General features: G+C 42.2%; 1 protein-coding gene across 1 annotated transcript in view; it reads left to right on the top strand.

Annotated features, from left to right (window-relative positions):
• The window catches only part of TBX15 (T-box transcription factor 15), a 98,564-nt gene that overhangs the window by 48,249 nt on the left and 31,230 nt on the right, over nucleotides 1–19,085 (top strand). The window contains exon 2 of the mRNA XM_059823051.1: nucleotides 10,163–10,376. Within this exon, the coding sequence (XP_059679034.1) occupies nucleotides 10,163–10,376 (214 nt within the window). The remainder of the gene's footprint in view (nucleotides 1–10,162; nucleotides 10,377–19,085) is intronic.

Here is a 19,085-nt window from a genome sequence, read left to right as displayed (position 1 = left end):
ACGGAAAGTACCATTGAAAATATATAATTTCTGCTATGTGAGCCAGGGGCAGATCACCAATTTCAAAGCCAAATACATTTTTAAGAATTCAATCCCATACATACAGTTATGTGTCTTTGTGTGTGTGCGCACGCACGGACGTAATAAAAGAACAGATTCAGAGAGCGAGCAATTAAAATGTTTAGAGTCAAGGAGAAGCTTTGTTATGGATAAAATCTGAAAGGATTTGGATTACAGTCAAGAAGTTTAGATAGAGGGCAATCAAGACTGTACTAGGGCAGATAGTCTTCCAAAGTCCGGTTCAGGAAGGGAGGTGGGGGGTCTGAAGCTTGGCTAATGTAGCATGTGGATGAAAAAAATGTAGTTTAATGATTTGTTGAACTATTACAAACCCAAACATCAGTTCAACAGGACTAGCCTGATAATTACTATTTTCCCAGAAGAAAATTGTAGATTGTGAACAAAAGAAACAATTTAAACTTGGAACTTCAGCTTAATGGAGCTGGGTTTTTCTTGTAAAACCATTCCCATGGAAATTTCCTGATGATTTCCTTTTGAAAGGAAATACAAGCAGTATGCAGAGTGGTATTTATCTCGTTATAACATTGTATAATGAACACTCACACTGAAAAGGCAATGCTTTTTAAAGTGAAAAAGGACTCTTTCTCTTCTTGTGTGCACAGTTACACGGTGGAACTCACCGCCCTGAGACAGCAGTGCCAAGAGCTCAGCGGGACTCGGGAAAGGGTTAGACATTTCTTGTTACTAAGATGCCAGCTGGCTCCCTGATACTGCTGTCATGATAACCACCACGGTATAGGGAAACGTATGTAATGTCTCTTTCCCTGTGGTTTGTAGGCCACCAAATATCAGCTTGCAAATATGTAAAAAGTTAATCTTCGTTTGCTTGAGCTGTGTTCATACCTACAAAAAGACGGCAACGTTTTCTGGACTTTGCAGTCATTTTAAATTTCTCGGCGATTTCCCATTGGTCTCAGAGAGAATAGATACCTCTGTGGCATTAATCTTGTGTCATGTTTTCCTTTTCTACGAATGATATTTTTTTCCTGGCTGGCAGAGAGCAGTCCAAGCCGCAGAATCCAGAAACAGACTGTCCCAGAGCTTGTGCCCGCTCCCATCAGGGAAGGGCCTGCCACTGAGCTGGGATCTAGTTTCAAACTCCTGCACAATTTGTGGTTATTTAGAGCCAACATTTTGGTTTAGGCTGGTCTCTAAATATTTGTTGTATGGTTTTATTTATAAGAATAATGACTCTGTGTTTACAGGCTACAGCATATAATGCATCTAATGCCTGGTCTCGTATTTTTTTTAGCTTTCCCTAACTTTCAAGTGCATTTCCACTCTTTAATTTTACAAAAACTCTTGGACATTGGCCAGACAAATTCTTTGTAGTCTGTACAGTTCAGGATCTTGGCCAGATTAAAGTTGTCATCAATTTCACCTCCCTCTTCTTTTAATAACATCCCACTTTCTCTGTAGTACTTCTCAGGTTTTTAAAGGTTGCCATTCCCTGTGTCCTTCTACATTTTCTTGAATATTATGCTCGCTCTTTTATTTTATCTCATGATTTAACCGAAACTTATTTTTCTGCGTGCTCTTTTTAAGCCCTTTACCATTTTAAGTATGGGCTTTCTCCATATTTGCTGCTGAGCAGTCTTTTTGTGAGGCTGTGCTGGTGATTCCTTGGCCTAAGGTGATGCTGATGGACAGCTGCAGAGAATCTCCTCGGGGAATTTTAGGAATCTCTTGGTTTCTTCTATACTGAAATTTCAAATTGCATTTTCCTCAAAGCTAGTCTGAGATACTGAAGACCCAAGCTATTTTTTGCTTTCCAGAAGACAATAATACAACTTCATACAAACGGAGTCCAAGTTTTCCTACTTCAGTGGGGTTTGTTCTCCTGAAATACGATTGCCAGAAGCCTCTGCTGGGGAAAGGTTATGCTTACAAAATATTTTTCAGCAAACAAATTACCTCAATCCAGAGATGGGGGAGTTTATAGAACAGGTTATTGGTTGACATCCATTTGATGGGATATTTTCAGTTGTGATGGATAATCTAAAGCACAGACTGATGAGCTGCAGGCAGGTTTCCTGAGAGAATATGGTGGGATTGGGTATGAAGTCTACAAAGAAATCCTATGCTGTGATACTACTCAGAACACTCTTGGTCACCTAGCTTACACTTCTGTAATGAGAACTTGTATTTGCCAGGGGTGACTTCAGAGCCTAGCAGCCAACATCTCCATTTTTAGCTGAGGCAGCTCGAAACTGGAGCTGGTCTCTTGAATGTCTGGTCCTAAACTGTATATTGGCAAAATGCGTAAGCTTTCTTTTTCTCAGCATTCTTAAGAAATACAATAGGTTGTGAGATAAAAAAATAACTTTAAAGTTTAACCTTGGCTGGTATTCTTTCTCCTGGCTGGAGCAAGAGTTAACTTTTGAGGGCAAACCCCAGGGGCTAAGTGTACTAGTAAACTCCAGCTGCTTTGTACTTCTTTGCCAATACTGTGAAGCCATAAACCCAATTTAACTTGCTGGTTAAACCAGGTTTCCAGCTGTTTTGCATTGCTGGAGTGGAGCAGAGCAGCTGGAGCTTACCAGTGAATCAGGGTGATTTTTTCTTTGCTGGGTCTTGTGTCCCTTTGTGGAGTCTTACATGGAATAAGCCAAGGCAGAGGCAGTCAGTCCTTGGCAGTGCACAGTCAAGTTGATGCAAGACTTGCATTTAGAGCCAAAGCCACCGTGTTTTTTTGTCTTTGTGTTTGCTTTTATATTCTCCTAATAGTTGTGTTTGCCATGGGGATATAGACGTGTAATAATTCCATGTCATACTGGCCTTATATTCAGTCTTTGTTTTGGTAAGGGCAGCCATCAGCTTGAGTGTATATTACAAGCTTTGCTAGCTCAAGTCATCTTACGAAAACTCCTTATAAAATTATAATTCAGAAGGATGAAGAAGTCTTTGAGGTTAAAGAGCCAGAGGAATTCTTCACTTCAGAATCAGCTTGTCTCTCATTGATTTCATTTGTGACTGTATCAGGTCTCTATTTGTCTATGCCACATTTTCCCATCTACACAACGTCTTCTAGTTTCATCTTTTTGAGTCTTGCTGATATTAATGCCATTTTGCCCTGCTGTGGTTTCATGAAAGGGTTTTGGGCTGGAAATCGGTTACTTGAATGCTTCTTTTGGCTGTCTGAGATTGCAATGCAGCATGAGTATAGATGAAGTTCTCGGTTTGGACAAGCTTGTACCGTCTCCAGATCAGTAAATCCTGATATTGGTTGCAACTTGTATTCACTAATGTAATAATAATAAATATTATTGGGGGACAGACTAGATGATCTTTAAAAGGTCCCTTCCAACCCAAACCATTCTATGACTCTGTTATCAGTAATAAACAGGTTACAAATTCCAGCTGTATGGAGTTGATAATGGGCCTAATGCTGGAAGAATGCACGATTGATGTAGTAGGGTATGCGGATGAAAGGAAAACAGTTCAGGGGGATAAGACAATATATAAGAACACCTGCAGAACTATCTTGGTGTTATTTGTTGCCTGAAGCATGTGCATATGGTTACAATCACCTGGGAAGTGTTTAGAAACCTTTGCCTACAGCAAGAGCAATTGCCAGATCAGCTGCGTAAAATGCAGCCGTGCTAATCTGAATAGCTCTGTTGAACTCCAGCCTCCTCCTCCACCTCTGCTGGTCCTCCTGTCTTTGCCACAGCTGGCCTTCTTGTGTGATTTTGAAGTTACTGACGTCTTTGGTTTAGCTTCTGCCCAAGTATTAGTTATTGGGGGAAAACGGTTGTATACCTGAAGTAGCCACCACGCCATGGCCAGATGAACTTCCACTCTCCTAAACTGTTCGGGCTTGGTGAGTTTCTGTTCTTTCACTTTCATAGGGGTGTGACATTTTGTATCCGAATTCCGTAACGCCCCATTGCTATCTTCATGGTTCCTATGCTGCTGGTTTTGTGGGGTGGCAGTAGCCAGTTTGAAAATTAGAAATCTAAAAAGAACATGAGATCTGCCTGCAACCAGCAGCAAAAGCAAGGTGTCTGCTCTGTTAATTTCAGCTGAGTTCATAAGAAAAAAAAAAGGGACATCCCCCAATTTTTCTCTGCCTATGGAGAGAATTTTGTACCTTCTTTGTAGTCTGCAGATCCTGATTGCCAGCAAATTGACTGCAGGGGAGAGGGAGGGACCACCTGTTGCACTAAGTGTTCACTAACCTTGCAAACAAAAATAAACAGTTCAAAAAAACCCCACCAACCCTAACAGCTTGTAACAGCTGCCACATTCCACCCAAGAGAAATCTTTATGCTAATGGAATCTGACAGGATCTGCATTAGATAGCTACACGTATGCAAAGAAAAAAAAAAGAAAAAAAAGAAAAAAAAAAGAAAAAAGAGAAAGAGTCCTTTGGGCTCCTCTAGGTAGGTGGCATTTTATGTATATAAGGTTTTTGTCATTGTTCTCACTCCTGTAGTTTACATTCTTTGATACCTTGGAGTAAAACATTTGTTGAGTACATGAGCTGCGTGATATGGCCAAGGACTAAACTGAGCTCATTTTGTTTTATTGGTTAAATAAGGGGAGCAGTCTCCCTGCTGTGCTCCAGCTGCAGAGAAAATTCTGCTGAAGATCCATGTATAAAGTTGCTTAGAAAATTAATGTCTTTTAATGTCTCACATACCAGTTTGCCTCTTGTACCAGACTGATGAAAAAACAGGGAATGTAGATGAGGAATTCTAGGCAGCTGAGTTGTCGGAAGAAGGCAGGCAGTAGCAGTTTGCTGTTTTGCGTAAGAGGGCTCTGATCCCAGAACGCACAGTGTTCACGCAGGAAGCCAGTTGGGGTAATTTTCCATCATCTTGGGGCACCCAGTGGGGATGCTGACCTCAGAGTCACCATGGTTGTGAGAATGGTGTTTTCCTTCCTATCTGCCAACAAGAAGCCTGGGAATTTGTGGATCAAAAGAAATTATGAGCTGAGGATTTCCAGGGCGACCTGGAGATAGTAGAGATGGGGAAAGGATTAAGAAAGAAAAAATCTGAACTAGTTTAATGTTCCTCTGTAATCTCAGCAACAGCCATGGTATCCCTGGGAGCTCTGAAAGTGACCATGTGGTCTTGTTGGTAGGCTCAACGGTTGCTGAAAGTGCTGAGAAATGTCCTCTCTCCAGGTCCGACACTGTTAAACTGCAGTAGCTGGATATGTGGTCGGTGTGGTAAGAAGGGCTGATAGGAAGCCATTCAACAGGGTAGTAGAAAGGGAACAGCCTTTTTGCACAGCGACAGTGAAAGAGAGCTATACTTCAGGCCTCAGAGAGGTTTTTTTGCACATTGAACCCATGGGTCTTCTCCATGACCTTTTCAGTAGTGTCCCGTTTGATAGTTTCAAACGCCTTGAAATACAATGCTTGCAAAAGCCTGGCTGCTTTTGACAGATCAGGCCAAGTCCCATGGTCAAGAACAGTTGGTCAGCCTGTTTGTCCAGCAAGCTGCCTGTAACAAGGGGCAGTATTTTATGAACTTTTCTCTGTATTGTCAGGGAGAATGTATTAGACTGGAGGGGTTAAGCATTGACATTCCCCTGTGGTCAGCAGGTCGTTCTCCACGCAGCCCAAAAGGGCTGTGTTTTCTTCCAGCTATACATCACTCCATAGAACAGCAGAAATAATCGGTGGAAACATCAGAAAAAAGAACATAAGGAACAAGCAAGAGTGGAAATGGATGGTTTTAGGAGAGGTTCGCAAGAAGAGGGAGATGAAAGACGCAGAGTGATATGAACTGTGCAGTAAGCAGGAGCTTTAGAGATGTTCACCTCAATAGCTATGGTGCAGCAGGAAGGGCTCTTCTTCAAGCAGACGGGTGAGAGGAAAGACCTTGTAAAGAAAAGTAGGTAAGATCAGAAGGCGCAAGTTCATGGATGCCTATAAAAGCAATGAGGAACATTTTGACCTGAGACTGTGTCAACTGAAAGTCCAGTGGACTACTGTAGGTTTAGAAACCTCAGTTGCATCTGCTCCCACTTTTGTTAGTTGCCAGCAATGGATGAGCTTGGTTTTGAAGTATCCTTTCTGAAGGACTGGACTCTACCCTAGCAAGAGAAAACCATAAACCTGTTTTAATTGCTGCTTGCCTAACATACGCCAAAAGTGGCACAGATTGCAACCTAACATGGCACCAGAGAACCAGCATTCCTATTGTAGTAGTCTGAGAAGGTCTCCTAACTCTGGAAGGAAGCCACTTTATGGGGTTCTGCATTTCCCTGTGGCTGGACCTCAGATTCAGCATGTGGGCTTTTGTACAAGGCATCTCTTTAAGGAGAGGCAAAGAATCTTATCTTGTCACTTTGGAGCTAGAAGAAATCTTAGGAAGCTCATCTTCCTCAGAAATCCTTCTGTTTGTCCTTCAGTCAGACACAATATGTGGTACCAGCCACAATCTGCACCTCAGGGTGTTCACAGGCATGTTCTAGACGTGGCACTGCAGCACATGGTTTAGTGGGCATGGTGATGTTGGGTTGATGGTTCGACTTGATGATCTTACAGGTCTTTGCCAACCTTAATGATTCTGTGATTCTGTGGAGCTTGAGGAGCTGTTCCCTAATTCCCTCTGCTTACACCAACGTAAAGTATAAGTAATGTCTTTGCGTTTAGCAAAGCTGCACCCCACTGAAACTGCGAAGGAAGAAAACCAAGCTCCCTGTTCGAATGTCAGAAGAAAACTCAGATCTCCTTCCTGTCTTGTTTCACTGTGAGCAAGTATGTGCAGCAGAGTGGCTTGAGCTGTGCTAGCTGCCAGCTGCCACAATTAATTACTACATATCGAGACTGGTTCACCCTGCACCCCTCTGTATGTTGCTCACTTACAGATGTTGACACCTGTCTCTTGATTAATCCAAAATCCTAACACGTGTAGAGAACTCTAGCTAAGAGTCACAGAGTCTTACAGAGCTGGACGTCATTAGGGATGATTTTCATGTGTCAGATGCACTTAACTTCCCCTGAATTCCCTGGGTCTGGAATGAACTCAGTGTCTCCAACTGGATGACACCATTCAGGAGGGCTTAGCTCAGGAAAGGCTGAAGAAAACACCAAAACCCATCTCAGTGCCTACTGAGACTGAACTAAGAGCAGCAACACTAGTGACTCCCCCTCTCCCATTTCCAAAATTGGAGGAAGGAGGGGTACTTGCTGTTCTGTGCACTAATTTGTGGGTAATTGTAGGACATAGTTCAGGGCACAAAGTAATAGTCCTTGGAAGAAAAGAAGTTTTTTTTTCTCCTGTGTGTGGTATCGCATGTTTGGGTAGGTACTGCCACATCAGTAATCAGTGAATTTCTTTTGAGATTTTTGATTTACGCCAGCATGGCAAATTATATCCAACGATGTGGCTCTCCTTCCACTTCCATCACTGTCAAAAAACCCCTCCAAAACCAGTAGAATGTCATCGGCATAAAATCAGCGAGGGGAGGGGGGGGGTTCAGCCTCTGATATTTAATTTTCTGCAGCATGCAATTCCAGTCAATTCCCAGGGATCCCCAAGACTCCAGCCACAGGCCCAGTTTGAAGGCTGTCCAGGAACCGCTGGAAGGATGCGGGGACAGCATCTAGCCAAGTGCCATCTGTTGGCCATTTACCGTACTGCTTCAAAGGACGCACAGACTTTCTGAGTCTGCCTGCACCAAGCACAGATGATGTGGCCCGAAAGTCTCTTTAGATGCAAACCTGCAGGCTAGGACCTCATTCAGAGACGAGGACTCTGTAACAGAAGCTTTTTCCTAGGTCGAGTCTCTTCAGACCCCCAGTGTTTACTTTCTTAGGACCTCACAGAAGCTGTAAGACTTTTCGTTGATGGTTCGGCACATAAGTAGACATACAAAAAGCTCTTGCTGTCATTTGTGAAGCACATTCTTGCTTTTTGTTGAAGGATAAAGTGATTAACCATCACTAGAAAAACAAACGTCCTGAGCATAGTGCCCCCTACTCAGGCTTACCCGCTCCAACCCTTTGAGGTGGAATAATTTGAGCTAGAGGAAGCGGGTAGGTATCACTTTGCTCCTGCATCACTGGGCTCCTCAAGAAGGAAGCAAATATCTCAGCCCCTCTGTACTCTCAGATTGATTCTCTGTCTTGTGGCCACAGAATCCCAGCAGGTTATCTCCTATTATCTTGAATCAGCTCGTGTCTAGGATATCAGTTTTGGGTGTAGTACTGGTCTCCGTGTAACAATCCTCTGTTGGTAGGTTTGTGCTACTCCTTTAGATGGATGGACCTGTTATTGCTTCAGCCCATCTTGGGCGTCAGTGGGCGACAAAAAGGACCAGGTGTTCAAAATTAATTGGGAGCAATACATACTGAACCTTTCTAATGTCCTACAGAATTTCTACATTGTACTGTCAGATTGTCTAAATTGTTGGCAAAGTTCACTGAAAATGTCCAAGCCCACCCTCCAATGATGTATTCACCTAAGGTTTTCACAGAAGAGAAAGGCTTCCTGATCGCACTGGGGGCTGTAAGTTTCTCACATACCAAACAGTTTACGTCCATGCCACTGCAGCAGTATGAATTTTCCAGAAATTTTTCCATGTGGCAGGAGCTGGGGCTGGTGGTTCTGCAGGTGGCATCTTCACCCCCAGCCTCTTCTTAACGACGGCCCTCTGCACTGGTGCGCAAGCTGCTCCAGGAGACACTGTCTCTCAGAAACACTATAAATCTGAGGCTCAGCCTGCATGACCTCAGGGTTATTAAAGACTTTCTGGCACTTGCTTGGTGTGGAAGGAATTTTAGCTGGGGTGATTTCATCGCATTTTTAACACAGATTGTTACTTTTTGTCTCCTTATGTTTCCCCTTCAGACAGAGGTCTCTCTTTCTGTCTTAAAGTGCAGGGAATACATATAAATGGCTATTTTATTCCTTCACTGGGATGCTTGTATTTAAGTGATCAAGGAGGTCATTAAAGTATTGTTTCTGTATCATCCCCGAAATCTACAAAGCTCTTCTTGAGCCATTTGACTGTGTGCTTCACATCACTTTACTCCTCTGTCGATCATCTGTATAATACGAGTGCCAATTTGTTAAAAATCAGGTTCAAAACATAAACCCATTGCTTTGCAGGATGTATTCTGAATTATTTTGATGTAATGTGGGTGTGCACCCTGTTGCAAAATAACACTGCTATTTGCAAAATTCCAGCTTAGCCCTACAGTATGAGAGCTAGGACCATATATGTACCATACCCACCTAATACAGACATGAGATATTTTTGGCAAAGAAATGGCCATCTGACTCAACACGCCAACCTGGTCTTTTAAACCAGTCCAACCTCACTTTTTTGTTTGTTTGCTTATTTTTTGAGCAAGCCTTCTTCTTCTTCTTCTCCCCCATAAAGAGAAGTGGTTGTCTCACATGCTCTTTTCTGCAGTTTGCTTCAATTGCTTTCCTTGGTATCTCATTCCATATGTTTACTATCTCCCCTTTTTGTCCTTCAGTAGCCTAGAACATTTTCCTCACCAAAACCTGCATGGTTATTTTCCCAGGAAATATCATTGTTCCAAAAAAGATATTATAGGAGCAAGTAAAACGCATTTCCAAAACGGTGCTGTGAAACAGCAAAATAAAAAAAATATTTTTTTCATTATTTTTGATGACAAGGATATTAAAAGGAAAAAAAAAAAGTGTTGTTTACAAATAACCAACTCTTCAATAGTAGTGCAGGAGGATATTCGATTAAACGGAGTGTAGTTTTCCAGTGAGCCCATCTAATCTTGGATTGAAACGATGGGTTGAATTAATTTTTTTTTCATTTCTATTTTTTTCATCTATGTTTTGCACTCCATTCCCAGCATTGTGGTGATGTTTGTTACTATTTATAGTTTATGTTGAAGGTCCTTTTTTCAGCTGTTTCTAAAACTTGACAAAAATGCCAGATGTCATGTTGGAAACCCAAAGCCCCAAATTGGGCCATAAATCACAACAAACCATAAATATATATATGTGTGTGTGTGTAAAAAAGGCCATCGTACTGTTCTTTAGCACTTCCCTTGTTGGCTTTCCTCCTCCCTCCCTTTACCACTCACAGCAGGTAGAACTGAAGTGTCTTACCTGGTGCCTTTACTTTGCAGATTCGGAGCAGAGCACTGGGTCAGACACAGAGGTGCTGGCAGAAAGGACGTCCTGCTCATTCGGCTCCCATTCTGACCTTACGTCTGGTGGCTCAGGCCCTCAGCCTCCCCCACCTTCATCCATGGAAGAGATCCAGGTAGAGCTGCAGTGTGCTGACCTCTGGAAAAGATTTCATGACATTGGGACAGAGATGATCATCACGAAAGCAGGCAGGTAAGATATCTCTGGCTTTCTGTCTAGTTAAAAACCAGATCATAACAAAACAAAATTAAAAAAATCTTTTTTTTTAAGAAATAAATATGCAGGAAAAACTAAATGGCTGTCAGAGTTTCACAGCTTTATTTCCTACTAGCTTTTGTAAGACAGGTAAAGTTGTTTCATATTACTGCTCGACTCAGTGGCTCCAAAGGAGAACTCACAGCTGTTGAGGATAGTCTTGCCTCGGAGCAAATAAATCAGGAAATGATCATTGTGCTGTTGGCTGTACTGAATTTAAGATGAGTTATGAATTTGGGGGTGAGCCATTTGAGTTTCCTTTCAAGTTCCTGTAGCACTTCATGAGCCAGTTGATTTAATCTAAAATATAGTGGAATTCAAACTCACCTTTGCACCAAATGAATGTCTTCCTGCAATTCTAAATAGATAAAATGTTAATGACTTCCTGTATCAAAAATGTGCAGGCTTAATGTTTCTCTATGCTATTGCAAGTAATACCATACCAGCTGAGGTTAGGAAGAGCCCCTAATAAGATTTTTTAAAAAAGAAAAACTCACCCAGCCGTGCCGTTAGCCAATGGTAAGATCTTCATTGCTGTCTACTATTCAAAAATGGCTGGAAATCTGTTTGCCAAAACACAACTCGAAGCTAACTGTAAATCCCTAGATCCCTCACAGAATAAGCGATGTGGGATTTTCAGCCACGTTTGCCTTAACGTGGTGTTCTTTGCTTCCCCTCGGGGGGTTTTAATGCCGCGTCCTGCTGGGAAGAGAGAGGTCAGCACCATGGACAGAGCCAGCCAGCGCCAGCAAACCACGTGACTGCCCCGGGAGCTGTCCCGCCCCTTCCGCGGACGTGCGGCCGGGAATTGCCCCCAAGTTTTGGGGAAAACCCACGGTGCTCTATTGTTTATCATTTGGTTTCATGCCTCTGCTCTCCGAATTTGCCAGAACAGCTAGACTTGTTTTTTTATGTTCTTGTGATGTGAGTGCAGTCGCTCTGTAGCCCCAGGAAGTCCAGATAATTTGAGGAAAGTTGTATCGGACAAACAACCCAGATAATCCCCGAAGGCGATTATCAGAACCAGATTAGGTCCCGGTTTTAGATATATGATCTCATTGGCACGGGGAGCATCTTGCGTCAGTACAGAGTGGGCAGCTGTTTTTGCCCTTCCGCCTCGAATGGAAGAGGCGAAGTAACAGGAATTAGAACACTTGATGTTATCACAGAATCACAGCATTATTAAGGTTGGCAAAGACCTGTAAGATCATCAAGTCCAACCACCAACCCAACACCACCATGCCCACTAAACCTTGTCCTGCAGTGCCACGTCTACATGTTCCTTGAACATCTCCAGTGATGGTGACTCCACCACCTCCCTGGGAAGCCTGTTCCAATGCTTCACCACTCTCTCAGTAAAGAAATTTTTCCTAACATCCAGCCTAAACATCCCCTGGTGCAACCTGAGGCCATTTCCTCTTGTCCTGTCACTTGCCACTTGGGAGAAGTTATGCAACACCTTTTCCCTGGAGATGTCAATGCAGACGTGAAGAAAATTATTATTATCCTCTTTTAATAGGGGGTGAAATTGAGACCTAAACAGATTGAGTGGTCTGTCCAGCATCATTAAATATGACACTGGCAGAATCAAGTTCCTTGCTTCTGACTTTGTTGTCCTGGTGCCTGGGCCATGCTGTCTCAGAAAATCAAAATAATATACTGTTACCTGTTGGATTAACTAGAATTAATTCTCTTACAATAGATGGAGTACAGAGACTTAACAGCAGCATAAATATCTTGAAGCCCACCAACACCAGTGCAGACTAAAATGCCCAGAGCTTACTGGTATGAAGATGATCTCAGCAGCTCACACAGTTCCTAATGAAGTGGCTAACCCTTCTGGGATCTTAAAAAGCCATACCCTGATTATGTTTTTTTTTTTAAAAAAAAAGTCACCGAAGAAGTTGCAACATCAAGGCCACTGCAATTTTGCAAACAGTTCAACGCAACTTCTCATGAAAGCCTTGACAGCATTGGCAGGCATCCTGGAGAAGGAAGGGTTCATGGAAAAAAACACAGTGAAATGTTCAGGCGAGAAAAAACATAATGAAATTAAATACTTTGGATCAGTTCAGAAAACAAAAAATTTCTATGCGGTCAGACTGATACATATGCCAACAAGATTCTGTAGTTCCTTAGAAGTTTTTAGGTAATTACAATATTGACTAGATTGCTGTTTTTTTTTAAAAACCAGCTTTTTGTTGAAACTTGTCATCTGCTGTCTTTGAGCTATAAACTCTTATTTGTTGATTGGAACTATGTATTTTGATGCTTTTGATAGAAAACTATTGTTCTGACATTTATGAATTGAAATGTTTCATGTCAGCAGTGGTTCATGGGACTTGCCATTCATGTTGCCTTTCTGACAAATACAGCCTCCCACATCACATATCATCATTACAAACAATAGATACATATCCCTAATGACACAGTGATAAGAGGAAGCTAAGTAAGAATTCTTGTGAGATGTACATAGTTCCTTCCATGTGGGTACACGATGCAGCTGAACAACAATTCCAGTGAAGCACCATGACAGGAAAAATGAGCCCCATTTAGTAAAGAAGCACCCCAAACCAAAACATACAGATTCACTTCCCCCATCTGATTTTTTATCTTTGCTTCAACCTGGCCCCAAATAAAAAAAAAAAAAATGTTTTGATTTTCTTAGATATTGGCTCAAAGATTTTGGTTTTCATGTTTTGGAGGAGAGGTCTCTATGCTTTGGGGAAAACCTTGGTCTGCGTTTTCTGACGAAATATCTCTTTCCCTGTTTATGCAGCTGTCAGAGGTGTTTAACAGCACATGTTAAGAAAGATAGTCACCCTAACTTTATTTGAAGCAGCCCAAAAATATGTATTTTTATAATTTTTAGTAGGGAATAGATGTAGGGAAACCTGTAAGGACTATAAAGAATATTTCTCTTTCTGAGTTTTTCTTCTGTAACACCATTAATAGCATTCTCAAGTGCCCTTGCAAGCTCCAGCCTTGATAATCTTTCCACTTACGAAAGACCATGTATCACAATACAGAGCCATAACTTACTGTGCAAATCATATATTCTTTACAATCCTAAATAATATTCTTTCTCCCTGAAAGAAGATGCTTATCATTACTTGAGTCCTGATAGCCAGCTGGCTCATCACTGGCTGCCCACACAAAATCTATATAGCTACTAAATATATGTAGTTTTTCTGCTTGATGATGTTCTTCTCCAGAAGCAATGTTAACAATATTGGAGGGAATTATTTTCCCTGCTGACTACATTTGTAGGTTAACCACTGCAAAACATAATGAAGAGATGGGCAGTTTCTTTAGGTAGTACATCTGTTTATTGGGCATGGTCCGTATAGATATGATAAAATTCACAAATTAAATGTTTAACCTCTCAGATTAAACATTTTTCTTTCAGAGAGGATGTGTCTGTGATGGGTGAGAGCTGAGTCTAGCAGTCCTGTTTCTCCATATGAGATGTATGATATATGATGCATCCCATAGATTAGATTGTATGATTTCTGGCAAAAATAGCAGAACTGCTGTTACTGCCTGAAGATTTCCTACTACTTATTGAAATTGTGAGAGACGCACAGTGTCATTTGCAACTTCTTCCTCCCACAGGGAAGATTTTTCTCTTCTTGTTGCTTTCTCTTTGGAAACCCTGTGTGAGTCCTGTAAGGCCTTCTTGTTTTGAAAGCCCTTATAATTACAGACTCAGTTGCCTATAACTACAGCTGCTCCTTAATTTTCTGTGACTCGTAAGGCACTGCTTGGTTCCTGCCTGACCCCGCAATGTCTTTCTGCTCTTACAGTGTAATGCTAGTTTCTAACCTACGTTCTCATTTCAAACATATTTCTGGAGCTATATCCTGCCTATGTCAGGCCTGCTATACTTTTTAACTTTCAGGCTCCCACTCCTATTTCATTCTGCTTTGTTTTTTCTTTTCTTGATGCTGTATTTATAGATGTCTATTTTTTGTCTGTTTCCTAAACCTACTTCAGTCCTCTTAGAACTTTTCATTTCTTCCTTTCCATCAAAACGTTGTTATTCAGAATTCAATAAGATGCTTATAGCAAGAATCCTTTGTTCTTTGTGCAAAAGATGCAAATGGCTTTCTGTCAGCTGCAGTGCATTCAAATCTGCAATCACTTTTATCTCCTTTTTGTTTGATAGGCAACCTTAGACTCTATACAAAATAAAATAAATCTAACTTAAGCCCCAGGTCATACTGATTTAAGCAACTAGTCCTAAAAACATCTTTAACTCTTCTTCTCTACTCCCTTTGACCAACGGTAATCACGCACGTACCCTGGCAAACCCAAACCCCCTGCAATCCCTAGCTAAAGTCCACGGTCACCTGAGCTGCAGAGGTAACTTTTAGTTACGCTGCATAGAAGTGCTGCCCAAAGGGGAAAGCGGTGTGCATGTATTACTGGGGGAATGCACCGTAAGGAGTGCTTCAGTCCTGCTCTGGAAGGGAAGCGCTGCCTACTGTTTACAGAGGTGGTTGTACGAGTGCGGCCACGCACACAAGTCCTGCCAGGAGGTATTCCTCTGGGGACCCAGGTTCTACCTGTCACAGAGCCAGGATCTCATCTCAACAATGAGGGAAATGATCTCATCTGTCATATCATAGTTATCACAGCTGTACGGCAGGATGGCTCAAACCTAAGTGCCGAGGCCAGGCTCAGTAATAAGAGTGGAAAAAGCCAGCAGTGAGTAGAACAGGTGACCTTGTCCTCTGCTGACTCCTCTGTGCCTCCTGATGGGTTAAATGGTATTTTGTCTGGAGTTTGCCTCCCTGAAACCATGAGTCTGAGTTGTTTGAAACGTGTACTTGGGGCTGTTTACATTACCAAATGCTTTCTTTTATTTCCAGTGGAAGGAAGGGTGGGCACCACAGTGCTCTTCAGTTAAAGACAGCAGCAAGGATATTGTTGCAAAGCTCTGTTGATGCTGAAGGGGCCCTTAGAGAGGACTTCTCAGAACAAGGTCTGGCAGGCTACAGCTACCAAACTGCTGCCCAGAGGTCCTGGCCTAGTCAGCCAGATAGGCTTTCTCCAGCTTCCAGAAAAATGTCCCCTTTGGGAGCTACTGGGAAGATCTGCTGGGCTCTTTCTCCCTCATAAACAATAAATCCTTTTGCTCCCAAACCCTGCCCTCAGCTTTTCCTCTCCACACAAACATCTCCTCTACATGATCCCATGCTGCAGAGGGAAACAGAAAGGCATTCCTGCCTTGCCTTGCCTTGCCTTGCCTTGCTTTGCCTTGCCTTCCCTCACAGGTTTGTTTTTATAAAGAAATATATATTTGGCACCGGTCTTAAATGCAAGGAAATATGAGATATAAAATAGCAATGATAACTTCACCCTGCCCTGTAAACTCATGCACATTGTAAACACCGTGCACACTTAATCTGCAAACCTAAATCAGATTATTTTGCAGAGTTTCTCAATCAGATATTTTATGACTGGGAAGTGACTACTCTGTGACTATGACTGTCAACAGAAAAATTGTCTTTTGCTACAGTTGAAGAGTACATCCCTTCATTTTAGGGTTTGCATTTAGCACATGTCACCCTTCAGCAAATTTCATCTTATTTAAGTTGAGTTGTTGTTTACGCAGTGTATAAATGATTACACTAAACAGTCATGAAAACTGTACAGTACATTCTGTAGTCCTTTTAAACTCTCATCTGACTTCTGCTCACTAAGCTGTTTGTACAAGAGTATTTCCAATGTCTGAAGAGCTTCAAGGAATTGCATTTGTGTTTTGAGACAACCCACCAGGTACCTTTTAATTTCTTATCCCCGAGCTGGGAATTGGCCTCTCTAAAACTAAGCTGTGAAACAGAGAATGAATTTATGCTGGAAGGGATCTTTGGAGGTCATCTGACCCATGCCTCCACTCAGAGCAGGCCAACTTTGAAGAAAAATCCAACTTGACACAAGCTTCACATATGCTGGCTCAAGGGGCAGGGATAAGAGCTAAAATTGAATCGAATCGAATCGAATCAAATCGAATCATTTAGGTTGAAAAAGACCTTTGAAATCATCAAGTCCAACTATCAACCTAACCCTGCTAAGTCCACCACTAAACCACGTCCCTAAGCGCCTCATCCACACGTCTTTTAAAAACCTCCAGGAATGGTGACTCAACCACGCCCCTGGGCAGCCCGTTCCAGTGTCTGATAACTCTTTCAGGGAAGAAATTTTTCCTAATATCCAGTCTAAACTATCCAGTTGGCACCTTGAGACTCCTAAGGGTTAGAAACTGAAGCATTACACTATTGGGAAAAAACCCTCCAGTTTGGGGATATAGCTGTGATCCTCCTTCTTTGAACAGTTTTCACAAAGGAAAATAGATTTTTGTGTTAAATAAAAATTTTAACAATAAAAAAAAAAAATGCTGGCTGCCACAATCCAACTACTTCTTTCTATTGCTGACAGTTCCCAAACATGGTTCTTAATATCAGTACACTACTGTGCTAGCAAATATTATTTTAATCAGTTTTAGACATCTTTATATATCATTAATTTTCTTCACATTCAGAGTTTCATGAGCCTCATTCTCATTGTAGAAGGAGACAGGAGTTCAGTAGACTGAGGCACATGATTTTTGCAAAAATGCTTTATAAAACACTTCTAAGTGGTCCTGAAATAATTGTAATAACATATTTCATATCACATCAGATTTCCCCTAAAAGGGTACTGTGTGTAAGTTCACAGTTTAAGTTTAGGAAGACTGTTTTCCTGCTGAGTGGTAAAGCTAACATATAAATAACTTGATCATCCCAAACTGCTGCTGATATAAAACCTCCTCCTAAAATATATATCAAGTGTCATCACATGTTCCCTATGAAAACAGATGGCCTTCGTGTCTGTAGCTGTTGACTATAAAGCCAGCTGATATCTTTCTAGATGAAAGATTCTTGACTGTTTATTAATACAGCCATATTCAAATGGCCTGAATTCCTTCCAAACCTTTGAGCCTCACATTTTCTATAGGGGGGCCGAGAGCCAGCCAAGAGGAAACACAGAGCACAGGGACTTAAACCAGGATTACACCTGAGTACATCCCTGAGCGGCCACTGTGTGCCTCTGCCTTTTCCATTTTCCCCTTTCCACGCAGCAGTGCTGCTGGAGACCTGCTGTGGCAGTTCCAGGCCACATCCTTATGGCAAAGAAACCTGAGTTACTTTTACACCCACAGAAAAAGAAAAACAGTAATAATTTACAAAACTTTAAAAGTACGCTTAAACCTTCGAGAAAGCAGTGGGATCAGCCGAGCTCTCTCCGATCATTTTAGAGATTAGCCTCTAAGCCTGTTGAATGGTCTGTGGTAATCTTTTACAAGGCATTTCATAAGCAAACAACGCCACAGGCTATCCTGCAACTTTACACGGGGCTGCAGATTTGGAGAGAGCTTCTTGGGACACACAGCTTTCAATTTTGCCAATACAGCGCTCAGACTTAGACCCAAAGAGACTCAGATTTAATCCTGGGTTTCTCATCAACCCTCTGAAACATGACCTACCTCTTAAGCTGCTCCCAAGCCACCTCTCTCCAATTAAGGAGAGCTGGACTGTAAAATGGCACATCCTGTACCCATTTGGCTTGGCAGATTTAATGAGCCATTGTGGTAGAAACAAGGTAATGCCCTCAAGCCACCAAAGACTAATCCATTCTTCCTTTTTTCCCCCCAAATCATTCAACTAGCAAACTCACGCCGTTAGTTGCACAAATCTGCTCTCTCCTTGAAGGGTTTCTGCAGACAGTTTTCTGACAGTTTTATGTTTCTCGTAACTCACGTTAGCTGTGCTCCGGCCGCTGTGGGGTGGGGCTCTCCCTTCCCCCCCCCGATAAATGCCCTTCTCCAAGGCAGATGCAGTTACTAATAGGTCAGAACTTTCCTCCTCAGTGGCCTGAAATGGAAGAGCTGCAGGTAGGGCGAAGGCTGAGCACCAGCCTCCTCCTTCCCACTCTCTTCTGCAAGTGGACCTATGTGACCTGGTTGGGAAAGAATAAAATAGCTTCTCGTGGCCGCATCCCTTCAGTGCACAGTATTAGAGATGTGATTGGAGACACTGATGTAAACTTTCCTGTTTGCTTCCTCCTCCACGCTGTGTTCGCCGGTAATACCTTGAGAAACAGAAACATTGGGAGGAGATCTAAATCTTCTTCTCTGACATTTCACAGCTCCTCACTAAATAGAAAAGAAAGTGTCACAGTGCTTTCTAGGGATGGCCCCTAGAAACAGTGGACAGACATTTCTTGTACACTTTTCCACAATTTTGGCATTGTGATTTTAAATTCCCCTTTAATATCCTCCCTCCATCCAAACTACCCTCATTCCACAAGGCTATATCTACTTATCAGAGGAGCAGAATGCAATTTCCTATGAGCATCCAGTACGTTCAGAGTTTTTCCTACCAAAGCTCTGTATCTTCTGGGCAGAAGTCATGCAACCGAGTAACACCAGCCTGTAGGACCTCAGCTCAAGTTTTCTCAGATAAGAAGGGCTGAGAAGCCACTCAAGTAGAGCTCAGGTTTGAGTTAACAGTCAGTGAAACAGCACAGGATTTCTTTCAGTGCTCTGCTCTGCTGCTCGTTTCCTTTTGCACTTCACCCAGTTCTGCTCCTCAGATTTCA

Source organism: Gavia stellata, chromosome 1 (genome assembly GCF_030936135.1).
Source record: "Gavia stellata isolate bGavSte3 chromosome 1, bGavSte3.hap2, whole genome shotgun sequence".
NCBI lineage: Eukaryota > Metazoa > Chordata > Aves > Gaviiformes > Gaviidae > Gavia > Gavia stellata.
The sequence above is the reverse complement of the archived record's forward strand: the minus strand, read 5'-3'. Positions and strand labels throughout refer to the sequence as shown.